Here is a 15250-nt window from a genome sequence, read left to right as displayed (position 1 = left end):
TTTTTTGGACACTGTCCCAACTAGTCCCTGGACGGTATCATTCCACGATTCTGTTGCCGAATCACCGGCCGTGCATTTTTTTAATTGAGTGTGGACACTAAATGACCCGCCACGGGGCCAAGAAAGTTGGATGTTTGGAGAGCACCCGTGGCAGTAAGGACCGTGTACTTACAGGCTGATCTTTAACTTCAAACAGGCAACAAGCCCAAAGCAACAGGCGACTTGGCAAATTGGAAATGATTAAAAAAAAGTTTGTTTGGATGTCAGAGGTCGAACAGAAAAGCCAAACGTCTACGCGCGCCATCGAGGGTTTCGGGAGGCAGCCAGCGCGTGGCCAGTAACAGCAGCGGAGATATAAACATGGACGTCACGCTGAGGTGTGAAAACGGGCAGAAACCAAACGATTTCAGTCATGTGACTCATTTAGTGCTGACCGGGGACGAGCTAGCGGGTTCCACACAGCAGACAAAGGTAGCCAAGGAGGATGGAGGTGAAGGAAGCATATGGCGAAAGATTTAACTCTTGTCTGCGTTCCCACTTTATTCCACGTGTCCGGCTGGGAAGAAGTGTGCCATAAACGCAGCGCTGACACGTTGTCACCTTGTAAAGCGCTAATGGCTAACAGCCCTCACGTGCGCCACACGCAACTCCTTACCTTTCCGTTGTGCAGAACCTCAGCAAAGCCGTTCACCAGCACGGCCTGGTTGTCGTTCTCATCCAGAACCTTCTCCGGTACCGGCGGTGGTAAATCCTCGGGCTCCTTACAGGAGGGGGTGACGCCGCCGTTGTAGTTGTTGGCGGAGCGCCGCTTGGCCTCCAGGTCGGCGCTGTTGCGGCTCTTCTTGTTGCGGTCCACCGAGGCATACTCAGCCGTGCTGGGGCTGCGGTGGCCGTTGAGGAGGAGGGGGCCGCAGAGGGGCGACGGGTCAGCCGTACCGTTGGCGAAGGCCAGCTTCTTCGGGGGGTCTTTGAGCTCCTTGACTGTCTCGTAGAGGGAGTCCTCGATGCTGATGTCGCGGGACGCTGCCACCATTTCTTTCACCACCTGGACGAGGGATAGCATTGGGCCTCATTCATGAAACGTTCTTACGCACAAATGTGTTCTTAAAGCCTTCTTACGAAGATTTTTGGCATTCACAAAACGTGTTCTTAACTCCCAGTTCTTAGATCTAAGAACAAATTCTAGGAACGCTCAGGAGGACTCTTACGCACAAGCAAAGCTTGGCTTTCAATGCGCAATCGCCCTCATGATGGATTTTGCAACCTGATCCCAAAAAATGTAGTGCAAATAAAATATCCCAACAATTATTTATCATCAAAACAACTAAAATATACTCCATGGATAAATATATATTCAAATCCCTATTCATTCATCCATTTCCCTACCTCAATCGCAAACGGTATCACTCAATTAATATCCAAATAATCTCAGATTCGCAACACATCCTTCTGAATGTTGTTGCAAGTTTCCCTGGAGGTACATTTTCTGAAATTCCTCCGTTGGAATGCCCCTGAGTCATGGCGCAGCATGCGACGGTTAATACCGGTTAATTTCTTGCCTTTTGCATGTTGTTATGTGGTCATTAACTTATTTTACATGTGATCGAGGCTATGCCCTGGCACCTTGGCTCATGACACCATTGAATAATCCGCAGACCCCACAAGAATAAACGTACAAGCTAAAGCACACACGTACACGCTCCTGCGTGGAGCGCACCATCGGTATACTCAAGGGACGCTGGATGTGTTTGGACACTGCAGGTGGAAGGCTGCTCTACAAACCAGAAAAGGTAGGTTTTGTAGTATTTAATATTAGGTTTTAGTTTATTTATGCTTTGGAATGGCAAAAAAATAGGCAAACATTCTGATTCTTTGTTTGTGCTCTCATTAATCCAGGAATTGTCCATTGCAAATATGTTTTATTTGGTCAACTGGATAAATCATTGATTCTCTGTTGTTGCAGGTGTGCAGGATCGTAATGGCCTGCTGCGTCTTGCATAACATCGCAATGAAACGTGGTGTGTCTATTGCGCACGTAGCACCCCCAGATAACGACATGCGCCCCCAGCCACGTCTTGAGCCAGAGCACGGGGCTGCTGTATTAATTAGGCAGCGTCTAATCAAATGTAACCACAGAAAAAATACATTGTCACACAGAAACTATGTATTTTGACTTTATTTTTCCATCATGATTGTGTAAATATTTTCTAGAGATTCTGAAATGGTTTGGTTTCTGATTGATGGCCCACCTCCCGTTTCCTCCAGATCCCTCCGGTGCAGTCCAATCTTTTTTTTTAGTCTATTTTAAGTCAAAACACTTCTTTTTAACCTCTGCGGTGGCGCGTTTCTCCGTGGAAACGGCATTTATGTTTCCTGCAATGGTGCTCCATGCCGACTCTTTTTGGATGGCCTGATGACCGGTGGATACACGTGAAAATAAGGTGGTCTTGTGTTCGCTCACTCCTTGTAAAAGCACCTCTATTTCAGTAGAATTGAACTTTTTCTTCTGTTTGTTGTCCAGCTGCTCCTCAGTCTTGCCCTTGCGCGTTGCCATCTCCGCCTCCAGCTGCCTGTTGCGCACGGCACATTTTTTACCTTGTATGGGAAATAATAGGCGGTGACCTATGCAAATTAGGGCTCACATGCACGGGCATCGCAGTTGGCATTCATCAACCTAAGAACACCGGTGCCAACGATTATCCCTACTTAAGAACGTGTCGTGAATGTGGCATTTCCAACCCGCGCCTTCTTAAGTACACTTCTTAAGAAGACTTTCAAGAAGATGTTCGTGAATGAGGCCCAATGTTCTTCTACCGCTGCCGGGTGCGTGGTCGCTCTTGAAGTAACAAAAAGCAATAAGGTGTTGTGTGTCCAGTACATGACCAGCACTGACCTCGTAGGTGCTGTCCCCCGATGAAGGCGGGGGTGGGTCCCTGATGAGGGAACCGTTGGCCGGGATGCTGGGGAGCTCGCGGTCCTGAGGACACTTGGAGGATCTGTGCTCTGATTGGCTGGAGGGTATTTCTTCTGAGGGATGGGGGCTGCTGGCCCGTGTGTCTGTGAGGACTGGACACGCACACACACACACACACACGCACACACATCTCATTTGGTGAAGGTGAGCTAACGAGGTCATGTGACGTACGTGTACCGCTGGTTCGAGGTCCGTTGTGGGAGCTGCTGACGCCCACGTCCGTCACGGGGCTGTCGGGCGATTGGCTGACGGTCTCCTTATCAGACGTCTTGCGGGACAAACAAAGCGTCAGCGTCATCGTTTGGTGTGCATTTCCTCCGCAGGCCACAACATTAAGAACGCATGCAAGCTCTGCACTCACGCCCGCTCCTTCTACTCCTGAAACGCCTCACGCAAACGGGTGAGAACTGGCCAACGCGTGCACCCCTGCTGTGTTGCCTGTGCTATTATTTTACCACGTGGCGGCGCTGTGGTTCAACACAATAAGTGGGACTGCCATGACATTTTCCCCCACACAAGGCTCTACAAAACACACACTGTAGCTTTAGGAGGGTTAGCCCAATCTCCTGAGGGGGACTGACATGAACGGGTGTGTAAAATTTGAGCAAGATTGGTTGAAAAACACGGCCGCCGTCAAACGGGGACTTAGCAACTAAGCCCTTATATCTGTGACTGTTTTGCTATTACAAAACCTTGAGGTTACATGTATGCTAAATGCTAGCATAATCAGTGCACACCTTCCAGAAGACGCCCCCGGGGATTCGTGGTGGTCGTCGAGGAACATGCATTCCTATCTTAACAATGTTGACTTCCACATTTGGCTATGAAAGGCTGTTTTTTTGGTTTCTAAATAAATAGGAGAGCGTTTCTCGGTGACGCTTTTGAGTTTTGAAAAACGTCGTTGAAAAAAGAGGAAGGGGGAGTGCGTGCTCAGTTAGCAAGGCTGCCATGAGTCGTGATAACGAGCACCCTGGGAAGCTATCACACCGTCCAGTTCAAATGAGGACGGACTCGCTTTGTTCCGCTGTTGTTTTGCTTCCATAGGGGCTGGGAAGGCTGTGTCAACAGCGACACCCGGCGGCCACACCGCCTCATAGCTGCGCCGCCATCAATGATGTCATCTTTGAACTATTTTAGGACCAAACTGCGACGTTTTAACTCTTTCCTTTCACCATTGCAGCCCTCTCGTGCTGCATAGTCTTATAAATCTTACAGAGCGCGCATCATTGCAGGTGCTGTGTTGTTGACCCGTCTTAATGACGTTACGTGAAAAATGCAAGATGAAAAGGACTGCAACAATCATTTAGATTTGTGTGTTTTTGTTTCCACATTTTTTTAATTCTTCAACGTGAAAGCTGAATAAATATGACTTCACCTTATGTCACATTTGATTAAATATATATATTTTTAGCTTTCTTACTCAGAATTCATTGTTTACTTTTATTTTTGCTTTATTATTTTGTTGTTTTATTGTTTATTGTACCTTTTAAATGAGGTACATTATTATTTACCTCATTTTATTTTACTCAAGGGCCACTTTTTGAATTAAAAATGGATTACATTTGTTTTTAACAATCACATTTATATAAAATGTAAATTTCTATAACTAGTATTTATTATTGAAGAGTATTATTATATCATTATTCATATTATTAAGCCATTAAAAAATATACATCTAATGAAATTCAATACAACAAATGTATTTTTTTTTATTTGAAAAGACATATTTTCAATTGGCAAAAATATTTAGAAATGTTTTCATAGTTTTTTTGTATAACATTTAGAGGGGGTGAATATTTCAGTGCAATGCTGTGCAGGTGGCCCCCACTGCAAACTACAACCTATTGTTTCCAATGAAATGCTGAAAAGGGAGGCGTGCACTCACGCCATCCATCAGGTCCACACGGTCTCCTGCTGGGTGCCCCTTGACTGCTTTCTTCTGCCTGGAAAACAAGACAGCGTCAGTCAAAAGTGAGCGCTGTCATCGTGATGCACGGCGTGTTGTGTCTCACCCGTGACAGCTCGTGCACAGCAGCAGCATGACGGACACCAGCAGCAGGGCGGCGAGGGTGCTGAGGGTGACCACCAGCAGCAGCTGCCCGCCGCCCAGCAGGTCCGGCACCACCCCGCCCCCCGCGGCCGCCGCCCCTGCCCCTGACCCGACCACGGCCGCCTCGGGCCCCCACCACACTCCAGTCAGCACCGGCGCCATGACGCATCACCCCGTGGGAGGAGAGGACATCGGACTGGAGGTGCCGCCTAGAGATCAAAAGAGAGGGCAAACAACAGCATCCTGTCATATAGAGGATCTTTGACTAGCATTTTTGCAATTGGTCCTTAAAAACAGCAGAGTGATCCCGTCATATAAAGGATCTTTGACAAAAGTTTGTGCAGCAGGTCCTCAAAAAACAGCATTTTTTATTTGGCTAAGCATTTACTTATTATTTATTAATTTTAGTCTTGTAGCAGCACGCACATTTTTTTTTTTACACAAGTCCTACTATTTCCCTGATTATGTTTCAGACGTTTTTGACAACTTCACTGAACTGAACTTGTGTTTCATTTAATACTTTACACATTGACACCTTGCACATTGACACCTTGCACAGACGCATTACTAAAAACATACCTTGCTGTTTTTGGTCAATATGGAAAACAAAGTGTGGGTTTCGACAGGTGAATTTAAATGAAAACGAATTTAAATGAAAACTTGCACCCAAAAATGCAAAAAAAATGCTATTACTGCCTGCCACTCCTCATGTGACCAGCAGAGGGCAGCAGAGATCCGCTCTCGTGCAGAGCAGAGGCTGCTGCAGTGACCCTTCCACGGATGTCATCATCAGCAACCTCCTCACATCTTTTACCAAAAGGCCATTTTGCCTCTGATTCTTAACACAGGTGTAAAAACCACATTCCAGACAAATAAAAATGGAGGAGCGGCAGGTTGCTCTCCCACTGTGAGCGTCCATCGGGAAGGAAGGTGACCGCGGGCAAAACTACAAGCACGTGGGGGCCACACAAACTACTGAGAATCATTTTGAGTTGCTACAATGACATTTTAGCTAAATGGACCAGTGTGCTGCATCATTTTTTCACTTTCATTTTTGGGGTGTCTTTGATTTCCCCCCTCTATAGGGTGATCATTTTCATTTCTATCAAATGATGTGGCATCATTTTGTTACTAATACATCACCCACTTATTATCAGGAAACATATTCAACATCATTTTTCCCCCAGTTTAGATCTGATGTGTTTTCCAAGTGTTCCTTTAACTTTTTTAGCAGTATATACGTATATGTGGGTGTGTGTTGAATGAATGACTGTTGAATGAGTGTTGCCATGGTTACCCTGCCCATCCTCTCCACTGGGTTGATGATTGTAGGATGACAAATTGATCTGTCCTCCCAAAATGAGGAAACAGGAGCTGCCCAATGTAAGCAAGACTGTACTACTGACACGCGATATGAAACCAAAGTCCCAGGACGCACCTCTTAATCGATCAATTCATCAATTCAAGGCTTGGATGAGATCAGAGTGATCAATTATTCAGATATTTTCATGCATTCAACTTGGTATCAGTTCGAGAAAGGCCCTTTTCTAGCGTAGTGCAGTTCATCAGGCCACCACTGGGGGCTGTCAAATGTAAAAACAAGTAGAAGTCAGCACAGGAAGTGGGACGGGGCGCCACACCTTTGTCGTTGTGGTCTCTGTGACATTTTTACTTGAAGCAGGAAGTGACTCGGTGTCTTCTTCTGCATCCAAGTTCACGCTTAACCACCAAGCCCGGAGCGACGGTCGCTCATGTCACACCAGACGCTTCCTGTCCCGGACGGAGAACTGGCCTGCAGATGTTTTTCCACTGACACAAGTCAACCCCGGCCCACTTTATTCCCACCAAATCAGCTTTATGATGTCTTCTTGTCTTTGTAGTTTGTCATGTTGCAGCCTTGTGCAAAAATCATTGAAGAACTTTCAACTTTGGACACCGTAATGGCAAAGAAGACAAAAAGAGAATTGAGCAAATGCTTTGCAAATCACTCCCACCAAGGTGTTTAACAACACAAATATTCACAATAAAAGTAGAATAAATTACATTCATTTTTTTTTATTTAAAACACAAAATAGAAATATTCAACGTTAATAATAATAATAATTATTATTATTGATTCCATTATTATTGTCGTATTTTTTTAAACATTAAATAGAAAATATAAAAAATAAAAAGCACACGTTTGTTTATTTAATTTTGGTTTGGTGGATAATAATAATAATAATAATAATAATAATAATAATAACAACAATAATAAAATTATTATTAATAATAAATATAACTAAATATATACCCTTGTATTAAAACATGTTTTAAATTAATTTTATTATGCATCTACTTGTAGTCATGAATAATACTATCAACAATATCATATATTTATGTTATTATTATTATATTGTTAGCAATAGATAGATGGATTTTTACTTTTTAAATTTGTCATTTTCAAAGTACATATTCCTTTCACAGTAAAAAAAACCAAAAAAAACCCAATGTGAACAGAAACAGTAACAGCAACAGAAACACGGTAATAATAATAATAATAGTAATAATAATAATAGTAATACAAGTAGTAATGGGCATACTGTATGTGTCATCCATTTCCTCTTTGTCTCATCTGACTTTCAACATCCGCTTGCTTTCTCCTCGCTCTCATTTCTTCATTCCAGTTCTGTTTTTAAAAAATGTATTGTTTTTTTTAACTCATTCAATCCCAGCCATTTTTCAAACGTCAACCCCTCCGGTAGCGGCCTTTTTACACTATTTTGATTGATCTTTCAAGGCACCCAGGATATTGTGTTCCACGGCTATATAAACATGGAACCTACCAAAAGAAAGATTAGACTCCTGTCTTTCATCAGACAAAAATTGTGTTTCTACCTTGCTGCGTTCTTTAGTAATCAGCAGTAGAACATAGGTAAGTTTCAGGAAAATATCAGTTCCCAACTAAAAAGGGCAGAAAAGCAGCTTTTGGTGAAAAGATACATTTCAAGCCTAACTTTCACTTGGACACAAATACTTTTTGCTTTTGTGACAGCTCAAATATCTGAACGACGATACCACAACATAACACAAAAAGTGGTTGTTTTACATCAAAATAACAGTCCATTTACAATTTTCCCATTTGGAACTGAACTGTGTGTGTGCGCGCGTGTGTGCACGCGTTTAAATGTCCCTACAATGCGTAAGCTTCTGCACGTGACACTCCTCCACCCCCTCTCGCTTCCTCCTTGCTGTCATGTGTGTTTTTTCCGTCCGCACGATCCCTGCCGGGCTCTTATCAAACGCACTTCTGCCACCTTGTGGCCAATTAGATGAAAAGTCACCAATTTTATTGTGCACTCACCTCTTTTTGCCTCTCGTGCAAAAAAAAAACGTGAAAAGTGAGCGAGTGTTCGGGTTTTAAAAAAACAAACATCTTTGGTATTGAATGAGTTCACAGGGAAGTGTAGAACCTCACCCTGGGAAAATGACACCACTTCTATCCACTAAAATAAATACAAATACCACCCAATCAGAGGCTCGTAACTAAGGGCGAAAACATCTGTTGCGCAATCGTCGGCGATGAACCAAAGCGCTTGGGCGTGTGATGCAGATACGCCCATCAGAACAGCCAATGCAACAGAAAAAGATCTAAAAATGAAATGGATTGTCGTGACGTGACCTTTCTCTGCACACTGACGGGATGGGATGGAGGGGGGTTGGAGGTAGGACGGTGTTTGAACTGTTGACCTCCGGGCATCTGAGGGGGAGGAGGAGCAAGCGACAAAAGAGCTTGTGTGTCCTCGTCTGAAGCTGAAGACACAATCAGCAGTAATGTGCAGGGATCTATCAAACATATATCTACTGTATTAGTGTGAATGCGGGGAGGATGCCTGCTTGCTTGCTCCCGTGTTGAAGATGAAAGGATTACGCCGCAGTAGTGTGTCTCTATTATAGGCTCTAATGTGACGCTTCCTCCCCCAGTGTGCATTATTGCTGATCTGAGAGCAGCAATGTAACACAGCAGAGGCTGCAACAGGGTGGTTGTGCACAGCTACGTGACGACTGCGTGTGTGTGTGTGTTTGTGTGTTGAAATGGAAATGTGATGCATCTTCAAAAGAAACAAGGGGGCTGGGGGTAGGGTGGTTCTGTTAGACGACCCAGATTGGGCACGTGGCAGGGGGTCCGGCCCTCTTCTCTCATGTTGGACCGTTTGACTGAAGGATGTGCTTGGAGAGGTTGGCATACTAATGTGTGTGTGTGTGTGTGTGTGTGTGTGTGTGTGTGTGTGTGGGTGTGTGTGTGCATCATCTAGAATTCATGCCTCAAAAGACATTTTTTGGTTGTATGAGATTCTGAAAAATATCACAGTTTTATGGTTTTATATACTGTATGTATATTTATTTATTTATTTATTTGGGATGTCCGATAATATCGGCTCAACAATATTATTGGCACAATATTGGCATAAAAATGTAATATCGGTAGATATTGGCACCAGGTTTTTTCCCCGATGATGAAAACCGATAATAAAAAAAATGCTGTATAGTATAGACGGACATTTTCATGTTCACATGGTCAGGATGACACCACAGTGCAAGCCGACCTCCTTTGCGCTTTCCACAGGCTCTTGTGTTCCCGTCCACTCAAGCTGCCCTGAAGTCAGCTAGCTCCCCACGGTAGCATCTGGGACGCCATTCAGTGAAGCACAAATAAGCTGCACTGTCCTGAAGGTCTTGACATTCTTGCCAGGTCGGCAATCTTGGTCAGTAGTGAATTCACGTTTCCCGTGATGATAGAAGGCACCGAAGGCTTCAATCTCCACTTCCTTGCTAGCTGCTTAACTTTCATCTTAGCCCCGGCTTCTTCACCTAAAACATGGATGCGGCACGTCGCTCTCATGGCACGTAAAAATGTGCTTGGATAAACAAACAGAGCTGCTTGAAAGGCGGCCACTCGCTAATTCCACGACAGGAGACATGTGATGTATATATAGGCACTCAAATGGACACAATCAACATACAGCAGATGGGGGGGGTGGAAGGTGCAGACAGACCGTGTGTGTTGGGGGGGGATGGATGCACAGGAGACGGTGACCCTCCGGCAGCAATCTTCAGATTTGGCGTTAAATTCATCCCACTGCACGCTCCAGCGAGTGGGTGCGGGGGGTGGGGGGTGGAGGGCGTTGATTGCAGACGGCAGATAAAGCTCAGCCTCCATCTTTCATTTTCATTTTCTTTTCTAACACCCTTGAGGCTCTTTTTTCCAAAGTAACTTTAGAGGGGACATCGAGGATTTTTCAACGTGAATGTTTAGACTTCCTTCCATAACATAACTCCAAACAACACGGGTTCCTACCTGGACCTTTGAACTCAGGACCATGTACTTGCGGACTGATCTTTAACTTTTGGCTTCAGTTACCTCCAAAACCCTGGGTCAGGACGCCTTAGAAAGCAAGTGGGTGCTTGCTTTGACACAGAACAACCAGTGGTCTTGAACGCTTCGATGGTGAACTTTGAAGAACATAGATTCCTGGAGGTTTGGAGGAGACCAATTGTACCAAGGACCGTGTACTTACGGAATGATCTTGGATAGTTGACTCCAGTTACGTCAACAAATCTTGGTGCACGAAGCCTTTAAAATGAACGGGGGGTCTTTTTTTGCCATAGAACTACCAATGGTCTTCTTGTGCAAGACTGAAGCTGAGAGAACATCATTTGAAGAATGTGCACAACAAGTGACCTTGCTGATATCATGCAAAATCAATAGGTGTCTCTGTCTAGAACTTTTGGCATCACATTATAGTTTAAACTGTTACACACACACACACACACACACACACACACACTTTCCCCAGGGTGCCTCAATTAGAAATGACCTCACTGCGTAAATTAACCGCCCAGACTCTATCCCGTTACGACCCCTCGAGTGTGGACGGCGGTCTTTCCTGGTGGAATAACAGCACATGTCACATGACATCACGCTCTACCAGCTTTACGACAGGAGAAAGGTGCTGAGGGTCCATCAGCGACTCATAAAGACCGTGTCAAGTCTTGATGATGGGAGGTCACGGAGGAGAAGTGAGGCTGCGATGCAAAACACAGCCAGCAGAGGGCGGTGTGTGGGGGCAGATTTGCACAGATTTGGCCTTAAGCTGCTTGAACAGCAATAAAAAAAAAGAAAAAGTCACTGGTTAATCCTCCAACCAAGATTTCCTGGAAAACTCAATTGGACGAGCGTGGAGGATAAATCCTGCAATTTCCCCAAAACATACAAGCACCCCCGCTGGCTACAATCCTACCGCGCATCATGTTTACGGCATTCCCGCGGGTGTGGAATGTGTGCTTCTGTGTGCGGGTGTGTGAGCGATGGCAACCAACTGGCGAGTGTCATCAGGAGAAAAAAAAAAGAAAAAAAGAGGCCTCAGGGACTGGTGCAGTTTGCAGTTTGGTCCTGCTGCCGCCCTTCAACGGCCACGTGAGAAACTACCCGATGCAACCACATGAGGGGAAAGCACGCACTTCTTGACGGTATTATTTCTATAAAATATCTTCTATGTTCTCTTCTTTAAATGAAAATGTAAAAATACGTTAAAAAAAAAATAAAGAATGGGTTGTGATATGCTTGCCAGACCAGTAGTTGGCACTGTCCAATGTAAACAACAGTTTTTGTATTTCTGTTTACATTCCATGAAAACTTGGAACCGATTTCAAAGCACTATTTTCCCCACGTGCTTTCCGGGCCACGTGACGCCATTGTTTGTTGTGCTGTAGTCCGGCGGCCCACATTGCCACCTGCTCTGGGAGGGACTTTCTGGGTCGCTGGCGGATTACCCCAGTCCAGCACGAGGGGTAGTGGGTGAGGATGATGGGGAGGTTGGGGGGGGGCACAAATGGGTCGCAAATGTTGCTACATTTCAAAGCTTGGCACAAAGAAGAGACGTTGCAACCTTGATGGCTCGTTGCTAGCAAGCGCTCACTTCCTGCGTTCGGGCTCCAGTTGAGTTCGCCCTGTGGTTAGCTTAGCCATGATAGCTGCCTGCTAGCAACAGGGGGTGTCACCAGACACTCGGTCCATGAGACGAGACCATACACGAGATTGGGTCTGCGAGAACGAGACAAGATGAGATTTTAACGTTACTTTTAAGAAAAAATGATACATGTAAAAAATGTATGACAATATATTGCAATCTACTCATTTCTTTTTACTACATGACCTTGCATTGCCCCTCACGAGGATACTTTCTTCTGGACTCTAGGTGTGTGCTAGCAGCCCCGACTGCATGTCTGACAAAAGGGCTCACTCCGCTCATGCCGCTGTTCTATGGAACAAATGTGCCAAGGTGCTGAAACCACCGCACAGAGTGAATCCTCGAGAGACGGGGAAAACAGACACACGTGCACATGGCGACATATGGAGGCTAGCAAAATGATCAAGTTCATTTTCATTTATTGTGTAATTAAACCATGTGTTTATTACTGGGGACCTGCAATTGCCTGGCGACAGGTCCAGGGTGTAGCCCGCCTATCGACGAGATGGGAGGAGACAAGATTTTATCATGGATTTTAAGAAAGAATTGAAAAATCCCCCAAAATATGACAGCATATGGCAATCTACTAATTTTATTTCAACTATGTTACTCTCCTCAGCACTCTGTGTGTACTCTAGTGGCCCCGCCTCCACCCACTGAGGCAAAGAGACTGTATGACTGACAAAAGGGCTCACTCCTTTCATGACGTTGTTCTATAGAACAAGGTGCTGAAACCAATGCAGAGTGAATCCTCTTCCTGCCTGTTTGGAGACGGGAAACTAGCAACACAGACGCGCATGCACATGGCAATATATGGAGGCCGGCAAAATGATCAAATTCATTTTCCATTATTTGTGTGATTAAATAATTGATTTATTATTGTCCCATTATTGCCTTGCGCCCACGAGAACTCTTATCACGTTTTAATCTTGCAAGATCGTGTGACACCCCGACTAGAGACTTTAAACATTTACTTTGATTTGAAGTGCATGAGAAAGTGGCAAGGAAAAACCTTCTTGGTCTCCTTGACCACATGGTTGTTTCTGAACAAGAATATTGTGCAACACAGCAGCAACAGAACCAATGCTGTAAAAGTGATAGGGAGCAGTAGGCTCAGCCAGCCAGTGTATAATATCACTGATGAGTTGATTGTAAACAACAGTAGGGCAAGCGTAGCACATGTCAACATTTTACAACGCACGTAGAGGTAGACAAAGTTGCTCACGGTACACAGCCACAGCCGGTGATGCTGTTAATGCCATCGTTTTAACAGCCGGGTGTGCGGCGGCAATAAAAAACCAACACATTCGCACATGAGAAGCGATGACTGCACACTACGAGCACGTTAGCAGCTTTGCAGGACAAAATCTCCAATATCCTGGAGAACAGATAAGCCTATAAAAAAAGTGTACACTCCAGTAATCAGGCGCTAATCCGAAAGTTATTATAGGCGACAAACCTGTACTTAGCAGCCTTAATTCCATTACGTTTTCGGCTTGGATTACGCTGAGCAAATAAGCGCTTATTGTGGAAGTGATATTTCAAAACAAACTGCAATGCACGCAGCAAGAGAACGCTGCATGCATGCGTGTGTGCGTGTGTGTTGTAATCCTGCCATAACTGTAAATGTGATATGTTTGACTCCAATCGTTGGAAAGTAACCATTCCTCATAGTGAATGCAACGTGCTTGATTAGTCGCCTTCTCGTGTTTGGTCATGTGATGCCTTTATGCTCCCTCATGTGGAATATAATGATTTGTTCTAACAGAATAGAGTCATCCCTCCTTTATCGCTGTTAATTGGTTCCAGACTCGACCGCAATATGTATAATAAATGGAATATTTTCGTCGATGGAACATAGACAACCTGTTAATGACATGAGATAACACCGCTTTACACTCCTCTTATTCTTTGTTTACACCACATTGCTCAACTATAATGCGCAGACTATGGAATCACTGCAGGGACACAAGAGACGACCATGGCTTTAAACATTAGCGAGCTAGCCAGTTAACCAGTTAGCCTCCAGTTTCTTCCCTGTATTCTAAACTTAAGAAAGGATTTATAACAGAGTGGGGAAGAAGGACAAAGAAGCCAAAAACGTACCACTTCCAAACTGTATGGGAGGAGACCTTGTTTTCATTCTATCATGTCGGACATGCCTCGGCTGACCCCATGCAGTGTGACGGTCATCTAATGTCATGTCTCAATCACGGCGCATTACTGACGCCTAGTGGCCAGAATGCTACATATCCCGTCGTCTTTCAGTATTTTTGGATGCAAAACAGCAATCATTAATGAATTCATTTTTGAAAAACTGAATCCGCGATAATCCCACCGTGACTGCACTACGTGTAGAAGTGTGATTCAAATAGCCTTGGGTGTCTGCGCACGCGAGTCTGCCCTTCAGCGTCTCCGTCACTCACAGTAGGAAGTGATCACCCCTCCCCTCGCAAATTGTCTTGTAGCTCTTCTATTTCGGCGCCAACAGCAGATTTTCCCTTGCCACTTGTTGCTATTGTGCCTTTTCCCGGAATTGCTTTCTTCATGCTTCCGATTAGCTAAAATGATCTTCTTCTTTCTATGTTTTTACACAAATGCCACATTTATTTCATATTAGTTTTTAGACTTACTGATTATTACTCATGTGTGATGTCCCTGGTCCTCCATTGTTGCTGTCGCGCCTTTTCCTAAAATGGCTTCCTTCAGGCTTCCGATTGGCGACAGTGAGGGAAAGTTGTGTGTGCGCGTGTGTGTTGTAATTTTACTGTAATCCGCTACCCTGCAAAATGGCACAGCTGCCAGACCACAAACCACAAAGCAGGCACCCCCGCCAACTTCTACTTATGACACACACACACGGCAAGACAATACATCACCAACACCATCTTAACGACGACATGCATCCTCTTGTTGACACTCCACACTGGCAGCGGCGAAGCTCAACACCGCAAACCACTTCTGCGTGCATCGCCATGGCGACGTCTCAATAACTGCCGTGACAGAACCAACAATCATAACAGCCGCAAAGGCGTTTCTTTGGTTAGCGCTACTAATTGTGACTTGGCTGAAAGAGGACGATCACACAGCAGTTCAGGGCGGGACTAAACGCTGCTGACCTTTTCACACACGCTCGCTTTCATCGCCTACAAAGGAGCAATGAAGAAATTAGGATGCGGAGCGGCACATGACGATGACGATGATGCCAGTCGCCTC

General features: G+C 44.9%; 1 protein-coding gene across 3 annotated transcripts in view; it reads right to left on the bottom strand.

Moving 5' to 3' along the window:
- The window catches only part of pag1 (phosphoprotein membrane anchor with glycosphingolipid microdomains 1), a 33147-nt gene that overhangs the window by 6514 nt on the left and 11383 nt on the right, over positions 1–15250 (bottom strand). The window contains exons 2-7 of one of the 3 annotated variants that reach the window (XM_054763934.1): positions 11954–12108; positions 4987–5233; positions 4860–4917; positions 3146–3242; positions 2894–3066; positions 656–1045 (exon numbers count right to left, since the gene is read on the bottom strand). In XM_054763934.1, the coding sequence (XP_054619909.1) occupies positions 656–1045; positions 2894–3066; positions 3146–3242; positions 4860–4917; positions 4987–5186 (918 nt within the window). In that variant the 5' untranslated portion in view covers positions 5187–5233; positions 11954–12108. The remainder of the gene's footprint in view (positions 1–655; positions 1046–2893; positions 3067–3145; positions 3243–4859; positions 4918–4986; positions 5234–11953; positions 12109–15250) is intronic. The other 2 variants (XM_054763933.1, XM_054763935.1) reach the window with 2 other exon arrangements.

Source organism: Dunckerocampus dactyliophorus, chromosome 20, assembly GCF_027744805.1.
Source record: "Dunckerocampus dactyliophorus isolate RoL2022-P2 chromosome 20, RoL_Ddac_1.1, whole genome shotgun sequence".
NCBI classification, from domain to species: Eukaryota; Metazoa; Chordata; class Actinopteri; order Syngnathiformes; family Syngnathidae; genus Dunckerocampus; species Dunckerocampus dactyliophorus.
This window is presented reverse-complemented; position numbering and strand designations above follow the sequence as displayed.